General features: G+C 32.8%; 5 protein-coding genes across 5 annotated transcripts; 3 read left to right on the top strand and 2 right to left on the bottom strand.

Moving 5' to 3' along the window:
* Positions 1–713: 713 nt before the first annotated feature.
* LOC126668727 (uncharacterized) lies at positions 714–3,416 on the bottom strand. The gene is made up of 5 exons (XM_056104713.1): positions 3,132–3,416; positions 1,968–2,795; positions 1,540–1,866; positions 1,410–1,463; positions 714–1,299 (listed from the first exon to the last, which is right to left on the bottom strand). Exons 1-5 carry the CDS (start codon positions 3,390–3,392, stop codon positions 883–885), a joined length of 1,887 nt encoding a protein of 628 aa, XP_055960688.1. The 5' UTR covers positions 3,393–3,416; the 3' UTR covers positions 714–882.
* Positions 3,417–6,001: 2,585 nt separating this feature from the next.
* Positions 6,002–8,022, top strand: LOC126667274 (MOB kinase activator-like 1A). The gene is made up of 7 exons (XM_050360245.2): positions 6,002–6,244; positions 6,709–6,757; positions 6,844–6,952; positions 7,083–7,176; positions 7,265–7,398; positions 7,587–7,750; positions 7,833–8,022. Exons 1-7 carry the CDS (start codon positions 6,219–6,221, stop codon positions 7,902–7,904), a joined length of 648 nt encoding a protein of 215 aa, XP_050216202.1. The 5' UTR covers positions 6,002–6,218; the 3' UTR covers positions 7,905–8,022.
* Positions 8,023–10,057: 2,035 nt separating this feature from the next.
* Positions 10,058–14,585, bottom strand: LOC126667273 (O-fucosyltransferase 35). The gene is made up of 9 exons (XM_050360244.2): positions 13,830–14,585; positions 13,095–13,235; positions 12,867–12,939; positions 12,678–12,748; positions 12,506–12,594; positions 11,835–11,967; positions 11,463–11,695; positions 10,806–11,282; positions 10,058–10,716 (listed from the first exon to the last, which is right to left on the bottom strand). The coding sequence occupies exons 1-9, from the start codon at positions 14,319–14,321 to the stop codon at positions 10,515–10,517; spliced, it is 1,911 nt and encodes a 636-aa protein (XP_050216201.1). The 5' UTR covers positions 14,322–14,585; the 3' UTR covers positions 10,058–10,514.
* Positions 14,586–16,455: 1,870 nt separating this feature from the next.
* Positions 16,456–17,548, top strand: LOC126668726 (uncharacterized). Its single transcript, XM_056104712.1, has 3 exons — positions 16,456–16,530; positions 16,873–17,183; positions 17,260–17,548. The coding sequence occupies exons 1-3, from the start codon at positions 16,456–16,458 to the stop codon at positions 17,546–17,548; spliced, it is 675 nt and encodes a 224-aa protein (XP_055960687.1).
* Positions 17,549–18,606: 1,058 nt separating this feature from the next.
* Positions 18,607–23,752, top strand: LOC126667272 (uncharacterized). The gene is made up of 6 exons (XM_050360243.2): positions 18,607–20,128; positions 20,891–21,324; positions 21,413–21,574; positions 22,603–22,678; positions 22,983–23,138; positions 23,244–23,752. Exons 1-6 carry the CDS (start codon positions 18,809–18,811, stop codon positions 23,376–23,378), a joined length of 2,283 nt encoding a protein of 760 aa, XP_050216200.1. The 5' UTR covers positions 18,607–18,808; the 3' UTR covers positions 23,379–23,752.
* Positions 23,753–23,954: the final 202 nt, after the last annotated feature.

Here is a 23,954-nt window from a genome sequence, read left to right as displayed (position 1 = left end):
TGATTGTCCACCATACTCCAGAACGAAAAAGAAATCTTTCGCATCAATGACATCAACACCAAAATTGAAAGGAGGATTGATAGAATTTTCTGTTTCCTTAATAAATCTTCCTCTGCAAACAAAAGATATCAAAAACTATAAAATATCAATAAAAAAAGCTTAAATCTAAACAAAAAAGAGCTTCTCTTTGGCCTTGGGATATCTCAAATGTCCTTTACCAATCCAGTCATGATACTCCGGATATTCATCGCACATTAAAACATCTCCTAAATTATTGTCCAATGGACACAATTTAGGAACAACAAAAGTAGCATTCTCTATGCGGTATTCGTTGTTTCCAGAACTGAATTCAGCCAAGTATGGAGATTTTAATAAAATACTCGGCTTGATATTCCGTTTCTTATCCATAGGAGTAGTAAAATTCTTCTTCTCAGAAAATAGAACCTCATCAGCAACCATTTTCACATCAGCTTCACTTGCTCTCCCCATAGAAAACTAAAATTTAGAAAAAAAACAATTATAACATAAATATACATAACTGATACATATTTGATACCATATTGATACACAACATACCTCGCCAGCAGCCATTTTCACATCAGCCATTTTCAAACCAACCTGACTTACATTCTCAACAGGGGCCTAAAAATTAAAATACAAATAAAAAATAAAAAATTAAGCATGAAAAAATTAATTTCAGGAAAGTAACAATTATAACATAAATATACTTAAATGATACATATTCAATACAGGATTGATACACAACATACCTCGCCAGCAGCTGTTTCTAAACCAACCTGATTTACATCCTCAACAGGGACCTAAAATTAAAAAAAAATTAAAATATAGATATAAAATGAAATTAAGCATGAAGAAATTAAATTATACCTCAACATGCATCGATCTACCATCACCGCCATCATCATCTTTCTTATTACCACCACCAACACCACCATCATCATCTTTCTTATTACCACCACCAACACCACCATCATCATTTCTATCATTATCCTTCTCATCTTCTACATTTTTTTGCTCATCCTCTTTGTCCTCCTCAGCCTCATCTTCTTTCTCCTCAGACTCATCTTTTTTATTCTCAGCCTCATTTTTGTCCTTCTCAGCCTCATCTTTTTTATCCTCAGCCTCATCTTTTTTATCCTCAGCCTCATCTTTGTCCTCTTCTTCATTTTTATCATCCTCATCTTTGTTCTCTTCTTCATTTTTCTCATACTCATCATCACCGTCCTCGCCATTATCAGCATCATCTTTATATCCAGTTTGAAAAATGTAATCAGAAACCTGAAATACAGTTTAAATACACAAAATGATATACAGTTTGTATGATACATAAAATATACAGTTTTGATACACACCATGATACATTAAAATATAAAATAAAAACCTCTTACCCCCATATTATCATCATCATTGGGAACTTCATTTACAGCAACAGACTTAGGAAACTATAAAAATAGATAAATTAGCTTAAACAAAAACATTAAAGATATTCAAAAAACTATAATTAACAATAAAAGATACCTTAGGCATGCTTAAGCCAAAATGATCGCCAATCACCGTCATACAGTCATAAATGACTCTCACCTCCATCTTCAAAGAAGAAAATTCAGATTGTATTTTCAGTTGACTTGATTCGATACCATTAAGTCGACTCTTCAACAGATTAAATGTTTTTCTTCGTCTCGAAGACTCAACTTGTTTACATTTGAGGTAATCAGCAAGAATAGCGTCATCATCAGTTGAAAAATCCAAATCTTCAACTATTTTCTTCTTTCCAGTTTGGAAAAAACCAGATATATCAAGAGACATTTTTTCTTGAGCTGTAGGAACAATATTCTTCAGCATCAACTGACAAAAAGAAAACAAAAATACAGTTAAGATACATGAATTATACATAAATGATTCATAAAAGTAACAGAAATTAAATTTCTGTTAAAAAAACAGCATACCTGCTCACGCGTCTGATCAAAAAATGCCTCATTCAGATATTTGATTGTTAATTTGTCCTGACTCTTGAGCCATTTTAGCATTCGAGGAACTAACATTGGTTTAGTAACAGGAAAACATATCTTATTAGTAGCAAAACGGCAGACTTCATAGAACCAGATTTGCAAAGTCAAAGGGAAACTGTTAAGCCTATAAAACTTGAGTCGTCTTCTTGTAGCAAACCTCTTCTTCATATCAGCAATGGTAGATCGAAAAACCATTATCCCCCAAGGATATGAGTTATAGTCCCCACTATCAACCATATCCATAAAAAAGCGACTTACATTTTGAAATTTAATCTCATTTGAGCACAAATAGCACTCAAACAAGTAAATTACGGCCAATTTAACCGCATCTTCATTCGACTTGAAAACCTTGTTCAGAAATATGACACCCAATCCATCTCGAGTAACTTCACTATTTGAGAAATAGGTATCAATCAACTGATTCTGTAATGGAGCATAAGAAACAGGATTGAAATCACCAACACAATTTAACCCCGTAATCACATCAAATTCATCAATACTAAACCGCAGTTTATGTCCAGAAACTTTAAACCACAATTCCCTATTATTTGGATGCTTCACTTCTCGCAGCAACAAAGAATGTATAAGCTGAGGCTGATTACACAACGGCGACAAGTCTAAAAAATGACCAAGAAATGTCTTCTTGAAAAGTTCCAGCTGAGTATCAGAAAGAGTTTTCTTGATGTCCTCAATATATTTGAAATTTAAAGGCATAGTCACTCTACAAGTGTAACGATCTTCCGCATCTAACAAGTAGTCCCAGTTCTACAAATATACACAAATGATACACAAAAAATACATAATTAGTAAATCTAAAATACAATATTTGTATACAAAATAATTTTACATGAAAAAAAAACATATAAGATGCATATATAACATTTACAAAAACACAGATCTTAGAGCCTACTAATGTAAACTTAAAATGAAAAACAAAAATCTTAGAGCCTAAAAAAACACAGATCTAAGATACATATAATATACATAAATGATACAAGGATTAATAAACTTATTTTATAAACTAATCTTAAAATGGAACATGACATTACATATCAAAATACATCTCTTATACATGAAAAATACAGATATAAAAAAAATTACCTGAACCAAACGAGTTGGTTCTTCAATATGCAAGGATTTCTGAACTTTCTGATGATCAGGTACAGCATCAAAAGCCAAACGCCTTTTTTTCAAACCAGTTTCATCCACCTTTTTTCCCTTTACTTTGACATTCTCAGAGGCAGAAGCAACACCACTTCCTTCAACATCTTTTTCAGCTTTTTTTACTAATTTCCGCTTCATTTTTACAGGAACAACAAAATCCTTCTTCTCTTTTGTAGGAGTTGATCTTGTAGAAACCATGTTGCTATTTATAGATAAAATGCAGTTAATAGCAAATGTGGAGCCTAAAACCTAAATACACGTTACACACTACACTGATAATGGCTAAAAAATATGAAGTAAAAAGAAAACTGTAAATGAAGAAGGATAAACGATTGAAATCATGAGAGATCGTGTGCGAGAGGGAAGAAGAAAAGAGAGGAATCAGCATAAGTTTGAAAAAACGGTAAAAAGAGCAATAAAGAAGAGAAGAAGTTGAAAATTAACAGAGCACGATACATGTGTGTTTTGCTAGACACGTGTAGGCTTGGGATGAAGGGAGGAAGGTGGTGCTGGCTGAAAACTATTAAAGGGAGCTGGTAATTTGTGAAATTAATGTGGTAAGAAAGAAAAACAATTAATTAACATTGTATTGTCCGAAAATAGAAGGCTTTTTCTTGGCTTTTCTGTTATTTTCTCTAAAAAGAATAAGTGACAAGTATCATCAGATTGATTAGTCAAAAAGTTGTGGATGCCAATTAACAGATTCTCTAATGGATTGAGTTAACTCAATTAACAACGAGAGCTTATTTGTACCATTTTAAACTATAGACTTGGTTGAACCAAGTTAAAAATTAAAAAGCATACATACTCTTTAATTATGGTTGAAGGGTCTATATGTACCTTTTTCCATTTGAGATAAGATATGGATTTCCATATTTTAAGTTAAGAGTAAGATAAAGATATACAAATTCCTTTCTTCAACCTATTTTTCATTTTAAAAAAATGGGTCAAACATACACTTTTTATTTTCATATTAAATGTGATTTGGTAATTTGAATATTAGTATTTTTTTTCTGTAATTTAGTAGTAGTATGTAATGTTATTAAAAACAACAAACTAGCTCATCTTTTAATAAATTTTTATTTTGTTTTTTATTTATATTGACGTGAAAGATATATGATATACACGTGGTATTTTATTTAATTTGGACATGAATAATTTATTTTTGAACAAATTATTCTAAGCCCTCTCACATTTGTCATAATTCTCAATTTGATATCTCTTATTTGAAAATCAAATAATTAGACATAGAAGGATCTTATAGTTTACAAAATCAAAAGTGAAATACCAAATTGTTTTATTTTCAAATAAGGGGTATCAAACTGTGAATTATGACAAACGTGAGGGGTTCTAGAGTAATTTGCTCTTTATTTTTATATAAAAATTGATAGGAACAAATAAAAATTAAACCTTCTATTAATATCGCGTATATGTCATATGTTGTCCATATCGGGATAAACAACAAAATAAAAATTTATTTAAAGATGGTTAGATTTTTTTTTTATACATAAGGCAGGTACTAGTTTAAGCTCAAGTGAAAAATTGAGCCAACATAAAGGTCACTAGCCAAGAAAATCTTCCTTTGCTGGCACCTAAAATCCAAATCCAAATAAGATTTGATGTGAGTTTTTGCCTGTTCCATAAACGAAAACAGGAAATATGGAAATACTATTCTATACAATAAACAGAGTGTTTATTTCATGTAATAATTATATCATGTTATTTATATAAAAAATTAATAAATAGTTACAATAAAATAATTTAATTATTATTTATTTTTTTATCATTTAACATTTCAATAAGGTAATTCTAATAAAAAAAAAAATGTTATAATTACTACTACAAGAGATTGAAAATGTATTGGACCGAATTGGTGTCGCCAGCCAAGAGTAGGTCTAGAAATCATTTATGATACGTTTTCTTAGTCTAGAGTCCACAAATGACAATATTTATACAGCTAAGATTCTTATCAACTTCTGACCTGGCCATCTTTTTCTTTTGTGTATTCCTTAAACTCTTTCCCATTATAATCCATTCAGAATCTTATTTAAATTCAATTATAAATCTTATAAGAATATTCCTCATTTTAAAATAGTAAAGTTCTTGTTAGAAAAATTTATATAAAAAAAACTAATCTAAACAAGCCGTATACAACATTACATTAAAACCTTGACTTGCCATTTTATTTAATTGTATTACATCTAGGTAGCACGGACACTTCATTCAATTAACGTGTCCCGTTTCGAAAACGTTTTGAACACTTGATATTTCGGACATAAAACTTTATTTTTTATATAGAAAACCTTAAAATAACACCATTTCACTGCGTCCATGTCCAAGTGTCCCGTTTTCCCGTGTCCGTGTTTGTGCTACCTAGTATTACATCAATTCTGATAATTATCACAATATATAAACTTACACATAATTTCTTGAAATATATAGCTAATTGGTCTCTAAACTTGTAATACATGGTCATATAATTCATTTTAAGTCATTTTAATCAATTAAAAACAATAATTTTTATTTTTAAATTAATGAAGGATAAAATTAAGTCATTTCGGTCACTAAATTTGTTTATATTATTCAATTTTATCCTTAATTGATCTTATAATAGAGAGTATATTGTCTTTAAATGTCCAAAGATTATTAAAAGTGAGTTATTTAACTACGAGTCATAAGTTAAGGGACGGTATTGATACTTTTAGTCTATTAAAAAAGGAAGTCAAATGGGTATAAAAGAAAAAGAGAATAATTAGGGCAGGTAGGCGAAATGTTATAGAAAGAAACGGACCTTGTGATTGCTGTGCTGTGAAATAAAATGTATATGTGAATGTGATACTTACTCATTTTCCTATACATTCTAACACTCTGTCATCTCCTTCTATCTCTCTCCACTTCTTATATATTTTTACACTTTTTTCTCCATTATCATCCTCATCACAAATTTTATTAAATTTTCTTATTTATTTTTTCACATTCTTGCCCCTTTTTTTTCAAACAAAGCCAGAGAGATTTAGGGTCACCATGAGTCTCTTTGGCATCGGTGCCAGGTTGGTCTTTTTTTCTTTCTTGATTCGTGTTCTTGATTATATGTTATGTTTTGTTTTTCTCTATCAAGAAAATCAAGAATGATTTATTTGTTTTTCTAGGTAGTTTTAATGGCTACCTTTTTTTAATTATCATAAAGTTGTTGTTGGAGATTGAAAGTTGATCAGACGGATGAATTCTTGAAATAAAACCAATACTTGCATGTTAATAAACATGAGTAATCATAAATATAATTAGTTTTGAGTATTTATACATTCATGAGGGTCTCACGACGTTGCATGAAATATTGTTATGATTTGTACGGAATTAATGTTGAAAAAAGAAAAATATAAAATTTCAGAGTTCAGAAGTTGTTTCTGGAAACGCTGATATATAGGACTCGACAAGTTTTCGTGTAACATAGCATATGAAGTTGTTATAATTTTGCTTTCTTCTCTAAACTGGGATTTGTTTTGTTTTAATGAAGAAATCAGAAGACATTTCGTCCTAAGAAGAATGCTCCATCTGGAAGCAAGGTTTGTTGATTCTGTAAATTACTTTTCCTCTAATGTTTTTTTAGGTATTATATATTTGGTGGTGATATTATTAATTTTAATTGCAGGGTGCTCAACTTCAAAAACATATCGATGCTACCTTGGGCAGTGGCAACCTAAGAGAAGCAGTTCGGTTGCCTCCCGGAGAAGATATCAACGAGTGGCTCGCTGTTAACAGTAAGAATATCTTTTACGACGATAAGTTATAAATATAGAGTTTCAGAGTCTTAAAATAATTTTAAATCGTAGGACTCGAGAAGTTTTCGTACAAATTTATTTGATTTTTTTATCTGTTTTCTTGTTTTAGCTGTGGACTTCTTCAATCAAGTGAATATTTTATATGGAACTCTTACAGAATTTTGCACAGCAGCAAATTGTCCAACTATGACTGCAGGACCAAAGTATCATTCTTGATACCTTAATTCTTGTTATGTTTTTTTTTTGTTTTCTGTCTACTTCATTTACTTATGCTTAATTATTTCTTCATAGATACGAATATAGATGGGCTGATGGTGTTACGATTAAGAAGCCGATCGAGGTGTCTGCTCCTAAATACGTCGAGTATTTGATGGATTGGATCGAGACTCAGCTAGACGATGAAATGATTTTCCCCCAAAAATTGGGTTAGTAAATTTTGTTCAATAATATATCAGCTATAACACCTTCTGAATGTGTATGCTATGTTGCACCGGAAATTTCTCGAGAAATTTATTTAAACGTTTTGTTTTTTGTAAAAAAAGTTGTTTCAGCATTTCTGTTTGTAAGTGTATATGCTGAAAGGTAGTTATGTGTTTGATTCTGTGGAGTACAGGGTCGCCTTTTCCGCCTAATTTTCGAGATGTTGTGAAGACGATCTTTAAGCGAATGTTTCGTGTATATGCTCACATATATCATGAGCATTTTCAGAAGATTGTGAGTTTAAAGGAAGAAGCTCATCTAAATACTTGTTTTAAGCATTTTGTGCTGTTCACATGGGTATGTATTTCAAGTCAAATTTTCAATTCATACACCAATCTTTAATCCTATTTTTGACTTCAATTACTTTGAAATTTTGCAGGAGTTTCGGTTGATTGATAAAGGTGAGCTTGCACCTCTACAAGACTTAGTTGAGTCTATTCTGCAATTCTAGTAGTGGATTGAATTGTAAATCTTTTTCAAGTTTGTAGCTTATTTGTAGCATGAATGTTTTGATACACAGTTTTGTAAGCTTCTTTTTGTCAATGTCACTTCTGATTTCTATTCGTTCATTTTTGGATCAAGATAAATGATTTGGTAAGGCTCATAAATCACAAGAGGTTTTGGCTCCAAATGTAATGAATCTTTAGCCTATTTTCTCATTGCCATTTGATAAAGAATTCGGGAACTTCTCATTGACGGTATTCGAACTTTCTCTCTCTCTCCAATACGAAACCTAAACTTCAGCCTGTAACTACAATATATCTAAACTATAATTTTGTAATCGTAAAATATATTTTTTTGGGAAATTTAGATATTTACCTAAAAAACAAAAATATTTGCACTTTTTACCTCAACAAAAAAAAGTTACAAAAAATACCTCACCTTTTTTCCATATTTATATTTTTACTCTCGGAATTAAAATAATTATAATTTTACTCCATTATCATAAAAGCAGCAGTTATATTATCATCTCGTTATCATAATTTTTTTGTAAAAATTATTTTTCGTACGTTATCATACTATTATCATTAACTCTGTCATACTATTATCATAACTTATTCTTATAAAAGATACAGTTACATTATCATATCGTTATCACTGCAGTGTTATGATAACGACATGATAATATAGTGATACTGATACGATAACCAGACACTGTTTTATCATAATAGTATCATAAATATTATCATAATATTATCACATAGGTACCATAAATATTATCATCCCGGTATCATATGATAATGTTATGATAACGACATGATAATGTTATGATAACAATATGATAATCAAACATTATTTTCTGTAAACAATCTTTTTTTTCTGCAATATTATGATAACTACATGATAATACAGTGATACTCATATGATAATCAGAAACTGTTTTTTTTATAGAAAAGCATTTTTCTCTGCAAATGTTATGATAATGCAGTGATACTCTTATGATAATCAGATGCTGTTTTTTTTGCAGAAAATCGTTTTTTTTTCATCATAAAATCGTTTTTATGCAGATTTTAGATCTAAAGTTGAAAAAATTCAAGAAAAATTTATTTAGATCTGAAATTAAAATAAATCGTATTTATTAACACAAATTAAAAAAATTCGCTTAAATTAGATATAAAAAAGCGCGAAACGACGGAGGAGCAATGGCAGAGAGCTGACGGAGCGATGGCGGAGTAATGGCAGAGAGGCGGCAGAGGAGAAGAAAGAAGAAGAAGAAGAAGAAATCAAAAATGGAAGAAAAAAATATCCAGGTCAAAAAAATGGAGAAGAAAAGAGAGAGAGAGAAAGAGAGAGAGAGAGAGAGAGAGAGAGAGCATGTGAAAGTGACATGTGAAAGTGACAAGTAGTGGTTGAGAGTAAAAAAAAGATGTTTGGAGTAAAAAATAATAAAAAATAGGTATTATAATAAATAAAGATATGTCTTTTTTTTTTTTTGATCAATAAAGATATGTCTTGAAGTACAAAATAAATGGGTGATGTATTTTCTCTAATGTTTCCTTAGTGAGGTAAAATTTATAATTATTTTACAAATTGGGGTATTTTTTCTAATTTTCTCTATTTTTTTAGCAAATCTATGTTTAAATTAGGCCTATGTGACGGTGATATAGATGTATATGTGACAAATAATTTTATTTTTGATCATATTAACTACTCAACATATGGTGATTTTACGTGACACCTCTTTAAATTAGGCATGTATTCCATGTGAAATCACCAGCTCTCCTTGAATTGTGTCTATACCCAATCCGACGTGACAACACACAGAAGAACCCGCATATAATTTATGCTTAATAGGATTAAAAATAATTCATCTCGCCATATATACATCTAGAGTCATTGCCATATAAGCTCATTTTGATAGGATAATGGAAGATATGTACTTTGATGATGTAAAATTGTATACTTCATAGTTATGAACTGAAATTTAGGTACCACATTGGACACAAAAAGTAATATTTCAGATAACATCATTGAAACTTTTCCAAGAATCCGAACCTGCCAAGTTATATAATAGTGCCTTTCTCCTGGCACCTTGAAATTCTCTATAAGAAAGAATCAATAAATGATGTAAAGGAACAATTTCACTACAAACAATTGATAATATGGCAAAAAAAAACTTGTAAGAGTTTTTTCCTTGAAAAAAAGAAATTCGTATTATTGATATTCAGCACTATTAAATCAGTAATCACAATTTGGGGTGATGTTAAAATAGCACCCGGACCGAACATGAAGCTACCCCACGGCCCGCCAACTTTTACCCCGAAAAAATCCCAGAATTGTATAGTTGACTGTGATTCAGTACAAAAGACATGGCGAAGAGTGTATGCTTTTCATTTTTGACACTATAAGAATGGTATATAAAACCTGTACGGAATGAGCAGTATAGCAAGTTGCAAGAACCATCCTTTCTGCATTTGCTGTGTCCTATACAAGCAGAGGCTCCTTCAACCAGTAAAGCAACTGTCACCTGATGTTCCAATCCTCGAGATTGCCGCTGTTCTATGCAAGCAGTTAAGCTTGCACCGACAAACAATATATGAGAAAACTTGCATTTCATACTCTACTTTTCATCTGATGTTTCACAAATACATCCCGGAAGTGGATTCGCGTAAAAACTTTCTTCCAGCTTCGGGAAGTCTCCAGGCTCCCTTAGATATGGAGCTCCAATCCGATCTTTGTGTAGCTCTTTCACTTTGGAACTGAATATCTCCCAAGATATGCTCCCTTCATCCAACTCATCGACAAGTTTCACAAAATTCATCCTGAAACAGGCAATCATAACTTTTATATAGGCATTTAATAAATGATGATAATTACTTGGAACGGGAGAAAGGAAAGAAAAAACTATTACTTGTCTGGATTAATAGTCTTCTTAAAGTCCTCAAATCGACGATGGCCTTGAACTGCCTTTGCCATATTTCCGTCATACGTATAAACAAATACATCACTTTCAAGTGCAACAACATAGTCTAAACCAGCCAACATGTTCTGATGATTCTTAAAGGAATTCAGCTCATGTTTCGTGGAAAGTGTAGAATGTGAGAATATGGAAGGGAATTCATTATTAAGATATTGCATGCTTCCATTTCCATAGGCTTCACCGGCTACCAAGTAAATTCTGGTGTCGGATGGGAAACCGAGTCCTTTAAGCAGAAGAGCAGTCTCCCTCGGAGTTAATGGGCATCCACCGAGCAACCTTCTCTCTGTTCCATTTATTTCTTTCTCCTTCCAATGGCTGACTTCATAACGCATCCTCCGCAGCTCTTCATCTTCTTCCGCTGTCAAATTATGACTGCAGCCTGTAAATGCAAGCATATCCTTCTCATACCTATATTCAAGAGTGAGACAAAACTTATGAGCTCATTAAGCACAATTGTCATCAATACCCTCCCTGCCTGTTTGCATCTTTTAGAACTCTAGAAATGAGAGTGCACTTTAAGATAAACTCGCCTGGTTTGAATATAAATAGAACACCTCGTCAAAAAAACATAAGAGTTTAATAGCTAACCTCAAATGGAGAGCAAGATACGGGCTTCCATTTTCTCTCATTCTGGAGATCAAGATGTTTCCAAGTTCCTCTATTGGTTCAGAGTACTTCAATGCCCTGTAATTAACACGGCATCTCAGCTTTTGTATGGAATTTGGGAGCCCATTGTTGGCAATCCGAGAATCAGTGTGAGTGAAATAGATAACTTTGTGCTGCTTCAACAATGGCAGGACCTCAGTCTTATAATAACTTACCTGAAAAAAGAGAACACATGTTGAACATATTTTTAACAATCTCAAAGAAGGGAACAATAAGAATGGTTGCTGACTTGCCTATATTGTAGTGTTTCACCATACCTAAAAGTAAACGAAAACTAATTACTCGTATACCAACCTTAGACCAAGATATTGGTGTTTTTGTGAAAGGCTCAATTCCAGCATATGCAGGTGGTAATGTTTCAACAATATGAATATCACCCTTCAATGTGTTGATGAAGTGTTGCCAGTTGAAAAGATTCTTGAAGTCACTGCAACCAAAAAGGAAGTAAGTTCTTTTGTCGATCCTATAAAAACGTAGTAAATGAATGGATTCCATTTTTGTTTGTAGATCATATAAAAATGTAATAAATGATCTTATTGAGTCTAGGGTGGATATTGACATATTCTTAATTGGCACCTCAAACAAAATGTCGCGCATGAATTATTCGAGCAAAATATCATCTCGAAAAATAATACATTCTTTTAAATAAAATATGCTAAACGCTCAAAGGTGCAGGAAATATGATATGCCAGACCACTCTTCAACTGTAATATGCTTTCGGCATCAAACAAGAACATTGGCATCTTAAGTACATATGACTTGCTCGTAGACACAGTAACAATAAACATCAATTAGTCATCATGCTCGTTGATAACATAACTCACTCATATTCCAACCGACCAATCAGATTAATTGATATCACCAACAAAGCAAGATTTTCAAATATTATTTGGCAATTTAATGACTAATTTTTTTTTATCAGCACAATTGCCTGGAAAATCAAATAATTTGAACAAGTGAACAACCTTTCATCAGCCCAGTACGAGGTGTGATCCAGAGAAGGAAGAACAAGTGTTGCCTTCATAATCTTAGCCACAGCAACCATATCACAAATCTGTCCACTAAAATTATTGATACATCAGGCCATTATTGATATCAGAAACAAAATCAGCAAGAAATAATCAAAAAAAGCCTGACCCCAAATCTCATCTGATTTAAGCCACCATTAGCATTTATGAGAATGTAACCATTAGTCTTTGCGTCCAGCTCTGCCAAAAAAGAAAACATGATCTTGTATGAAATATGCACACTGCACAGAGATACAAACAGACAGAAGGTAGACAGATAGAGATATTATAAGAATATATAATTGTTCGAGTTTCATACCTTTCCGACTGTTTGACCGGCCAATACACTGGGTGAAATTGTCACTATTGGATTTTGACCAGATACTTGAGAACTAAAGAGGAAAAAAATCAGAAAAATAAGCAAATTCTAGAATTTTAGGTTTCAGTAGGTTCCCATATAAAAGTAAGTTAGATCTTTCTAGTTTCTTTACGAGAAAGTAAAGTTACATTAAGTAAAAAAAAAATGTTTAAGATTGAATCAACATACTTCATCAACTGCATCCGACTTTAAGCTTACGGCCATTATATCTCGCTCTGTACCAGTATCTCCCTTCCCACTTCTATAAGAGTTCGAATCTTGAGAACTTTGATAGTGACCCGGTAGTTGAACTTTGGAAACAGGTATATCCTAAAAATGAGTAGAAACATATTTTAGACAAGATACAAAGTACCAGCAATAAGATGAGGAAATGCAAGTACACTCAAGCACATACAGAGTTATAAACTTGGACATATCATAAAAATAGTGAAATAAGAGTTAGACAATTAGAGATGGCAAGAAAATGATTAGCAGTATGAATATCCAAACCGAATGCATTCAGCTCATAAGAATTTTGTTTATTTCAATTGCAAAGTTTTCTTGAAGATCACTTAATCGTCTAAAAGCCGGAGAATTAAAAACTTTGCAAAAGCACCAGTTGCATCATAGAAATTAGCAAAAGATGATTAGTTCCTACGTTGATCGTTATTATCGTCAATTCTTTCATTTCGACAATTTCTATTATTGCATAGATAGAGAAACCGGAGTTATCCATCTTTGTTAAACAATTACACTTTCCATTAACTACAAATGGTAAAAATAGCAGAAAATAAACATACAAATGGCAGTGTACACAAGAGACTAATCAATTAAATCAACAAACAAACAATCAGAATTCTACAAACAGAAACTTGTACAACTGTACTGATTAAGCATAACATAAAGCATATTAAACAAAATAACCTGATTGGAGGAGGAGGTAGCAGTAGCTTTTTCAAGAGCAGATCCAAACCACCCATTAGCACAAATCTTAAAAACACCCCAAAATAAACACAATCCACAGAACAAAAAGAACATCAATTGCCCCAAATTCTTCCTCTCTCTGAAACCCAAATCCACCACCCCACCACCACCAAGATGGCCCTTTTTATTCAAGAAACTCTTAACAGCCCCACCGTGAACTCTCTGAGTCACGCCCTGATTATTATTATTATTATAATTCTGTTGCCTCTCAAACACCTCAACAGATTCAGATCTAGGTGAGGTCAGCTGCAAATCAATCTCATGACTATTATTGTTATTATTATTGTTATTGGTATTGGTGCCATTATGGGCGGTGGCGGTGGTGGCGGGGTTCCGTTTAAAAGACTGTGCCCGGCGAGTCATGGGGCCGGAAAAACGAGGGCTGTTAACTCTCTGAGAAACTCCATCACTGCCATGAGAATGATGACCCATCAAATATACCGAATTTGAAATCAAATCTTTTTGAAATATGCAGCCTTATCTTGAATAATAATAATAATAATACCCAAGATGTTGAATTTGATCGAAGATTTTATTTTTGGAAACAAATAGATTCAATATTTTGCTGTTTTTTTTGTTTCATGTGTGTCTGAAAGTTTTTGAGTTCGCATGTATTTTAAAGCTACAGATTACGATAAAGGTCTCTGTGTTTTTACTATGTTTTTTGGTTTTGTAAAAATTAAGAACGACAACTCAAAATTGTGGGTTTTTTAAATTTTTTTAGCTACGAAGGGTTTTTTTGATTTTTTTAGCTACGAAATGCCAAATGGAGTAGATATAAATTAACCAATCAAGTCAATGCTAATGATATTAAGTCAAATATATCATTTCATAGCAATTAAAAAAATTGAAATTTTATTAACAAAATGATACCAGTAGTATTAATTAACAAATCAGCTTCTTTCAATATCTAGCGACTTAATTGAAAAATTAATGCAAATTTTCTTATTAGCTTTAATAGTGATCTGCCGATTGCTGAAAATAATGTCATGTTCATTTCTCATACTTGGACGAATCACTTGTAAACAATAAAAGTTCATTTTGCCCCCTAATTTGTCATAAATATCAATTAAAAATAAGTTTGTAGTTTTGGATAGAATCACCCGTAACTTGATTAATTTGACTCATTTTACCTCCTTAGTTGAGGTAGCACAAAATGATTGGAGCAATTGGGACTGAAGTGATAAATAATTATTGGACCACTTAGAGTTGAGTAAACTGAGCTAAAATGTCGATTTTTAAGGTGTTTTTATTCAGAATGCTTATTTTAAATGTGTTTTTGTCCAAAACGATAATGTGTCTTATTTGATCCTTCATTCTAAGTTTAAGGGGGCAAAAAAACCTTTGTCGCACTTGTAAATATCCAATTCTAATAAATTTTTCATTTAAGCTCAAATGTAAAAAAAAATTAAAACAAAATTATGACCAAATAAATTAAGAAGAACATATCTTCTTTTGATGGATCTGTGTTTCATAAAGAATGGAGGCTGGAAGATGGCGGTGAATGAGTACTAGTAGCGGTAGTCGGAGAATGATGGCGGCTGTGGGTGGCGGTTAGGAGTTGAGTGATTTTGTCGAGTTTGATTGTGTTAGAATTTTACTCTTTAATTGAATTTTAAAATATTTTGAGGTTTTTTATAAGATGTCAACTGATATGTCTCTTATACATGTCTGACATGAGAGCATGGTAATCACTGCCACATTACCTATTTAACAAATTTTGGCGATTTTCGGTTTCATGGGGTTTTTTTAGCGCCATCACAAAAATTAGAGAATTTCTTGATCATTTATAAACATTAGGAGGTTTCTTATAAGGCGACTTAAAATTCAGTGGTCATGAGTGATTATTAACCTAAAAGTTATTTTATATTTTAAATTGTCACAATTAAAAGTCCATAAAATTTATAAAACACCTAAAATTAATAATTAATGTCCGATTATTTTTAAAAAAATTTGATGTTAATTTAAATCGATTGATTTATTGTTTAGTTTTTCAAGTATGACTCTTTGTTGGCAAGAAATAGATCTATTAAGTTATCTTTTATAATTCTTCTAATAAAGGTTATATTTTAAAATAATTTTTGTAAATTTCAAAAAAATGATATTAAATGAAAGTGTTTTCTACACTATAATTCCAAACAACACTCCAAAACAATATTTTTTTCTTCTTCAAAGAAACAGATCTATCATATGTTTGATAGCTACATCCAGTGGATGACAGACAACGCAGCCGCGTTTTCCAGATAAAACACCGTACATACAAATTGACCAAAATAATGAGGTTAAAGTATAATTAATTTATTTTCTTTTAAGTAAATCTGTTTTCTTTAAAAAAAAGTTCTATTTTTATAAAGCACTACCTCGGTCCAAAATGTCAAATTGGTAGTCAATTTTGAGTAAATACAAATATTAAAAAAATAAATTTATCCAAATAAGCCGTGGTTGCCTTCTACATACCCTTTTCTTCCTCGCCTAGACTCTGGTATACATCTGGTTTCTGGATTATTTATCCCCCATACAAGAGTTTGGAATACATCACTTATTCTGCATTTATTTGTCCCAGAAGATGCTGCCATCATACTATCCTTACCTCTCACAATATTCCCTTGTGACCGTTTTATCTGGCATTATCATTCACATGGTAATTATTCAGTGAAGTCAGAATATCATTTTTTGTTCAACAAGCTTCATACTACTGTATTACCAAATGTTCAAGGCTTTTTAGGAAAAGAGTGGAAATCTCTTTGGCATGCGTTTCTTCCTCCAAAAATTCATATGTTTATTTGGCGTTGTCTTCACAATGCATTATCTGTTGGGGAATTGTTACTGCCACGATTTCAAATTGAATCCCACTGTCCTCATTGTCAGGAATCAGAAACTATTCTGCATATATTATTTTCCTGCCCTTTTGTGAGACATGTGTGGTTACTCTCTTCTATATCTCAACATATGGCTGGCTTGCCATTAATTTCCTTTCTCACAGATATGGCTAGTCACTACTGCTCATCTTAATGATTCCACAGCTGATAACCATTCCTTTTCTTTATTTTGTTTCATAATTTGGTTTATTTGGAAGACTCGCAATGCTGCTGTTTTTCGTCAAGAAATCATTAATGCAGAAGATATTATGACTTTAGCTTATAAAGCCTATGATGAATTCCTCTCTTTTCCTCAGAATTCCAATACCAATGTTCCCTCTTCCTCGCCTACCACTCATATGCCTGTTCCTGCTTATATGTATAGCTCAGATTATATCAAAATTAACGTGGATGCTGCTACAGATCAAACTCATAGGTTAATTAGGAGCTGTTGCTGATGTTGCTACCAACCAACATGGTCTCGTTATTGCTCACTTTACTGTTGTTTTTAGGTCTATTTGGGATCCGGGCATCTTGAAATTCTTGGCAGTTAGAGAAGCTTTGAACTGGGCTATTGCATGTAAATGGCATTCAGTTTTGACAGAGGGTGATGCTCTACAGATCATTCAATCACTCAATTCTCATGATATCCACATTGCTAGTGTTTGGGGGATATGTAGTGATATTTGGCATCTCCAATCATCTTTTATTTCTTGTAACTTTGTTCATATTTCCAGAGTTTTTAATCTTTTGGCTCATAAGTTAGCAAATTTTTGTAAGCTATCTTTGACCCCTGTGTAGTTTGTAGGATAATAAACTCTCTGGGTCACTAAGATTACCTTGAATTACAAAATAATCACTAAACTTCATTTTGTTACAAAACAGTCACTGAACTATTCCTTTTGTTACAAAGGGGTGTCACTCATATAAAACGCAATATTTTTTGTTACGTGGCAAGCCAAAAATTACAAAAAGAGACATAGTTCAGTGACCTTTTTGTAATAAAAAGTATAATTCAATGACTTTTTTGTAATTCATGAAAAGTTTATTGTTCTTTTTGTAACAATATTAGCTTGAAAACGGTGCGTTTTATATGAGTGACACCCCTTTGTAACAAAAGGTATAGTTTAGTGACCATTTTATAACAAAATGAAGTTTAGTGATCATTTTGTAATTTGAGATAACCCTAGTGACCTAGGGAGTTTAATATCCGTAATTTGTAATACTCTACCTGTGATTATTTTCAATAAGTCTATCTTTTGACAAAAAAATAATATAATAGTAAATTTTTATTTTTTTGTACATTTTATATTTAATACATTTACTATAATATTCTCAAAAGATTACTATAATTAATAAAAACTAATATGACAAGCAATTATTCAAATAAAAAAATCTCTATAATTTTCAAGACTATTGTCAATCAATTTAAGGTGTTTTCTATAGTTACTTTTAGCAAATATTTCACTCTTTTGTTAGTAAAAAACCGTCTCGAACGGTTAAATTAGTTAATTGGCATAATTTCAACCATTTTTTTGTTCCTTATATTACCATAGTCTTTAAATTTCATGATGGATCTGAAGATTATGTGAGGATCGATTTGAATTAATGTTTATTAAGATTATTTAGAATTAATTAGGATTAATTTTTTTAATTAGATAATTCACTTTTTTTATGCCAAAATGATAAAATTAATCCAGTTTTGCTAAGTTGTTGGTTGAATTGATCCGATTTTGGGCTGAATTGAATTAAATGCCTCGAATATGACTTGTTTGGTATTTTGTGCCACGTTGAGGGTGAATCGATCATTTGTTCTGCTAAATTAATAATAATAAAAAAAAACAAAAGACTCTTGTTGTAAATTTTGGCGGGAAACCCGAAGCGTCGCGCAAAGAGAAAGAAAAGACCCAAACAAGCGAAACAAACACCCAAACCCTAAAAAAGGCGCTAAACGCAGCTTACACAGCACACTTCCCTACTCCCGTCTATTTCATTTCAATCTCCACCTTCTCCGCCTACTTCTTCTCTAACCGACGGCGACGGCGACGGCATCAGAAAGCCATGGTCTCTCTCCGGTCTCGCGAAATTCCCTTTCCTGCTCCCGGTTCTTGTACCAAAGATAAACCCCGACAAGAACGACCCACACCCGAGCCCATCACTCCCGCAAAGATCCACGAACCTTTGGTTCGTCAATCTTCGCTGTCTCAGCACTCGGGTCCCTCCCCTTCCACCGCAACACGGAGGAGCGTCCGTCTGGCTTCTAAATCGGTTGATCAAAGCCTTGAAAATGTGTCACGGAAAAGGAAGATGAATGCGGCTGAAGGAGATGAACAGCGAGGTAATGTGGAAGAAAATAATAATTGTGCTTCTAAGAGAAAAGTTGTGTATGTTAATAATATTAGTAGTGGTTCTAGTAGTGTTGTTGATATTATTAGAGAAGAGATTAGTAATGGTAATTTGAATGTTGAAGAAAATGGAAGTGCTAAGAAGTCGAAAACCGAAGGGAAGAGGAAATTAACTGAGGAATTTGAGGAAATTCAGAGTAAGGGTTTCGTTGTTAATGAGAATTGTGATCCTAAGGAATTTGAGGATAATAAAATTAGTAATTTAGTGCAAAGAAAGAGTAGGTATAGTACAGAAGAGAAAGGTAAAGCGAAATTCGATGATGATGCATCGAATTCGGCTGATAAAGATGCATTAGAATTGGAATTGGAATCCAAAGTTAAAGATTTGGTGGCTAGTTTAGGGGATAGTGTGAATGTCGCATTGGAGAATGAAAGACAGACTAGGAATATAAATAGGAATATTGACACAAATACTAGGAAAAATGAACGGAGAATGGATCAATTTCGTGATATAGCAAGAAGAAACGCGTCTCGGTTTGCTCAGTTTAATCATCAAGAGGAGGAGATATTGCCTCCTGAAGTTGATGCACAAGTGCCATCTGCGGAGGAGAATGAGGAAATTGAAGACTGGCCTGGTCCTTTCTCTACTGCTATGAAGATTATTAGGGATAGAACTAAAAAGCTTAATTCACCGGGGATTTCCACTTTAGATAAAGCACAGTCGGTGCCGATAACATGGGTTCCGCGAAGTGGGCAGGGTTTGAATTGGTCAAGAGCATCTGCTCCTTCTCTTCAAGATTTATGCATGAAAATTATTGTCAGGAATGCTGATGCTGTCTCTTCACTTGATCATGTCCCTGATGCTTTGAGGCATAGACTTTGCCAACTGCTCTGTGACTGTAGAAAAATGAATAGCTGTTTTTTAGATCTTCTTGTCCGTGGTTCACCTACAGAGATCCGTATTAAGGATTGTTCATGGATGACAGAGGAAGAGTTTGTGAAATCTTTTGAAAGCTGTGCCACCAACAATTTAAAGGTAGTTAGTGTGATTGTGAAATATTTAGTTTGTGCATTGCATGCTTTTACGTTGTTTTTTGAAATGAGGTCTGATAGTCGTTGCAATTGTGTGATCCATCGAGGATATAATCTTTTGTTTGTGTTCAAATCTTATCCGGGGTCTTTGTTTTCATTTGCACTTTAACCTTTTTTGGTGATTAAATTATACATAACAAGTGAAATGAACTTGCAGTGATCTAGATGTTGAAAGGCTTTTAGGAAGCCGTCAAAGGAAATTGGATGCACATTATATGCAATAAGCACACTTGAAAGTGAACGTATGTTATTTTGAATGTTAAATGATTATCATTGAGTCCACATTGGGAGAACACCTGAATTTATTGCATTCTTGTTCTCACTTTGTTAAATTGATACTGCTCAATTGGTTTATATAGTTATCTAAAACAATAAATGATAAAAGGACTGAAAACTTTTGCTGCACCAGATTTGTATTTTGAATTTCAAGATGCATCGTTGAATATAGATTCTAACACCATGTTACTTGCTGCTTAAATAGTTGAGTCGAATATTCTACCGTTCATGTTTTTACAGTTGTGTCTACTCATGCTATTTGCAAGCTTCTATGAGATTTCTTTTACATTTCAAAATTTGTGATTTAGTTGGAGAGCTATTTGTTTTTTCTGTTTATGGAAATTATTTATTTATTCTTCAAGTTGGACTTCTATTGTCTTGGATATTGCAACAATCTGACTTTCATGTTTTTTTCATTTCTTTTAATCAGGTTTTACAACTTGACCAATGTGGTCGCTGCATGCCTGATTATATTTTACCTGCTACATTAGCTAGGTCATCAAGAAGCTTGCCTGATCTAATTACTTTATCCCTTTCTGGGGCATGCCGTCTTTCAGATATTGGGCTGAGTTCACTTGTTGCTTCTGCTGTTTCTCTAAGATCTATAAATCTCAGTCGGTGCTCCCTTCTTACGTTCTCTAGTGTTGGTATTATAGCAGACTCATTGGGATCTGTTCTTCGGGAATTATATATTGATGACTGCGAAAGCATCGACGTAATGCTCATTTTGCCAGCATTAAAGAAGCTTGAACATTTGGAAGTATTATCTGTAGCAGGAATTCAAACTGTTTGTGATGATTTTCTGCGGCAATTTTTAGTTTCTTGTGGTCATAATATTAAGGAGCTTGGTTTAGCTGATTGCATGTGAGCTTGCCAAACATTTGTGGTTGTGATGTTTCTTAAATGTTCATTTCTTTTGAGGATTAATACTAATTTTACTAATTTTGTGCAGGCAACTAACTGATTCTTCTTTGAAAGTCATAGCTGAAACATGTCCTAGACTATGTGCCCTAGACCTTGTTAACTTAAGGAAGCTGACGGATTCTTCTTTAGGGTATCTTGCGAATGGCTGCAGAGAAATTAAAGCATTAAAGCTTTGCCTCAATTCATTCAGGTCTTTATCTTGTAGTCAATGCTTTTTTTTTTCCCTTCCGTGGATGGTTTATTTTCTCTGCTTGAGTTCGTATGCATCAATTTGACTTTGGGCCTGACAGTGTTTTTTATGAATTCTTGTCAAAATAAAAGAAATTAATAAGGGATCAAATCAAATCAGGGAGCAATTATTAAGTATTCTGTTTGGCTGTTGACTACGAGTTATTCTTTTTTCTCTGTATTTGTTAACTAGAGGTGCCTGCTAATGATATATGATGTATTTATTTGAATGTTTTTCCATGTTTATTCACATGAATATATGGCAATTTTGTGGGCAAAAGTACATTTGTTTGTCCCAGAAGGTAGTCCTTGCCAATTCAAGGGAGAGGGACAAGATGTTAAATGCTCGAGTGCCCAACCTCTTTTACTAAGCAGGAACTTGACCTTTGAGTTAAATGCACAGGGGCAACATGGCCTTAGTGTTTAAGGAATGGATTTGATGAGCTGATCCATTTTTTTTTTCAGTTTTAAAGTAGAATTTATAAAGAAAGATATTCTTTCTTATGACCATGATAACTTAAATACAATACTCTGTGTTTATGATGGGTCATCTAGAATTACTGAATTGAACTGACCAAATTGACCCAAATCATTCTTTTCTTGCCTCAGACCTAGAGCCAAAATAAAATGTATTTCTGTTTGTTTTCCTCCCTTTGATTTGAAGCAATTGACAATACAAGGAGAGCACATTTTATCTTCCTTTTAAGACCAAAGAGTTGTTACCTTTGTATTGCTAGACCATGTCAAACTGTTAATTCTTGAGATATTGACTTGAAAAGTTCTAATAAATTCTTTTATTGAAAGAAAGCCTTAGAAGTGCAAAATTGTTTATAGTTAGATAGATCAGTCTCCCAAGTGAAGTTTTATCTGGACAATCTTCTGTCAATGAACCGTTGATCATGCATTTTTTGCTTTGTATATTGGGATGAGTTATGTTGGTGTTTATTTTAGTCTTCAGAAATTCACCTTTCACCCCTTCTCTGTGCACAGTGATGAAGGTGTTGCTGCATTCCTGGAATCTTCAGGGGAGCTTCTAAAAGAACTTACTCTGAATAATGTAAAAAAGGTCTGCTGTCGTTTTGCCTGCTACATACATATTTATGTGTATATATAAAGAGAGAGAGGGTTTTCTCATTTCAGGGATTACTGAAGTGTTTGGTTCTTGTGATTCCCACTTGAATTGCATCATTGGTTTTTCTCATGTTTAGTTGCTTTTCTTGCATGATTCTGTATAAATTTATCCTTTAAGCTTTAATATGCTGTTTTTCCATTTCTCATATTGTTCTGTTAGCACGAAGTATCTTGTTTGTTTGAGTATTCTAATGATGTAGAACATTAACTGATAAGAGGAATGTTTGGCCTCTTTCTAGGTTGGTCATAATACAGCCATATCGCTAGCGAAACGTTCAAGAAATTTGATAAATTTGGATTTATCTTGGTGCCGAAACTTGACAGACGAGGCTTTGGGTCTCATTGTGGATACCTGTCCATCACTGCGGGTGCTTAAACTTTTTGGATGTGATCAGGTAACATTCTTGTTTAGCAAAGCTATCATGCAGTGCTTAAACTTATAGGTTCTTTTTTTCAAATGCAAATAGGTGTCTGAAGTTAGTCATTGTGTTTATGTGCAGATTACAAATGTATTTCTGAATGGTCACAGAAATTCAGAAGTGAAAATTGTTGGTATCAAACTGTCTGCACTTTTGGACCATATATATGCACCCGATTCACAGGAATTTCCTTTGCGATATTCTTCCGCGCCGTGACTTCTATAATTTGATGAAGTTGGATTCAGTATCACATTTTTGTAGGGATTACGGTTACTTTGTTTTTAGTGAATCATTTAACCATTGGATGAACATGATTATCATTCATGCAACGGTGATAAGTGAACAAAGTAACCATAGAAAGCACCTGTTTTGTATACATGTTAGTTTGATTGGTGATGATACAATGGACACTTCTATCAGGAATGCCATCTGATTTGCATGCCCTAGGACATTTCTGAGCTATAGTTCGTCTTTTGAGGTCTAATTACCTAATTGTTCTGTTATTTCAATGTTATTCTATGTTTTCAGCTTTTATGAGTTATCCTATATGTTAATATTGATTTTAATGTCATTGTATATTTTTAGCCGTTTCAGATTTATTTTTTTATATTTAATTAATATTTATTTCAACTTATCTTTCTTTTTGCATTTTATTTGATGTAACTTCACTTTTATATGATAAGCTATTTTAGGGTAGTGATTTCTATTTTTGAGTTTTGATTTAGGGTTCTTCGGCTTAAAATCACCCACCGTCTGTGACTTTAGGTCGTTCAATCATGAATGTTTCTAAGT

This window comes from Mercurialis annua, linkage group LG2, assembly GCF_937616625.2.
Source record: "Mercurialis annua linkage group LG2, ddMerAnnu1.2, whole genome shotgun sequence".
Taxonomy (NCBI): domain Eukaryota; kingdom Viridiplantae; phylum Streptophyta; class Magnoliopsida; order Malpighiales; family Euphorbiaceae; genus Mercurialis; species Mercurialis annua.
The sequence above is the reverse complement of the archived record's forward strand: the minus strand, read 5'-3'. Positions and strand labels throughout refer to the sequence as shown.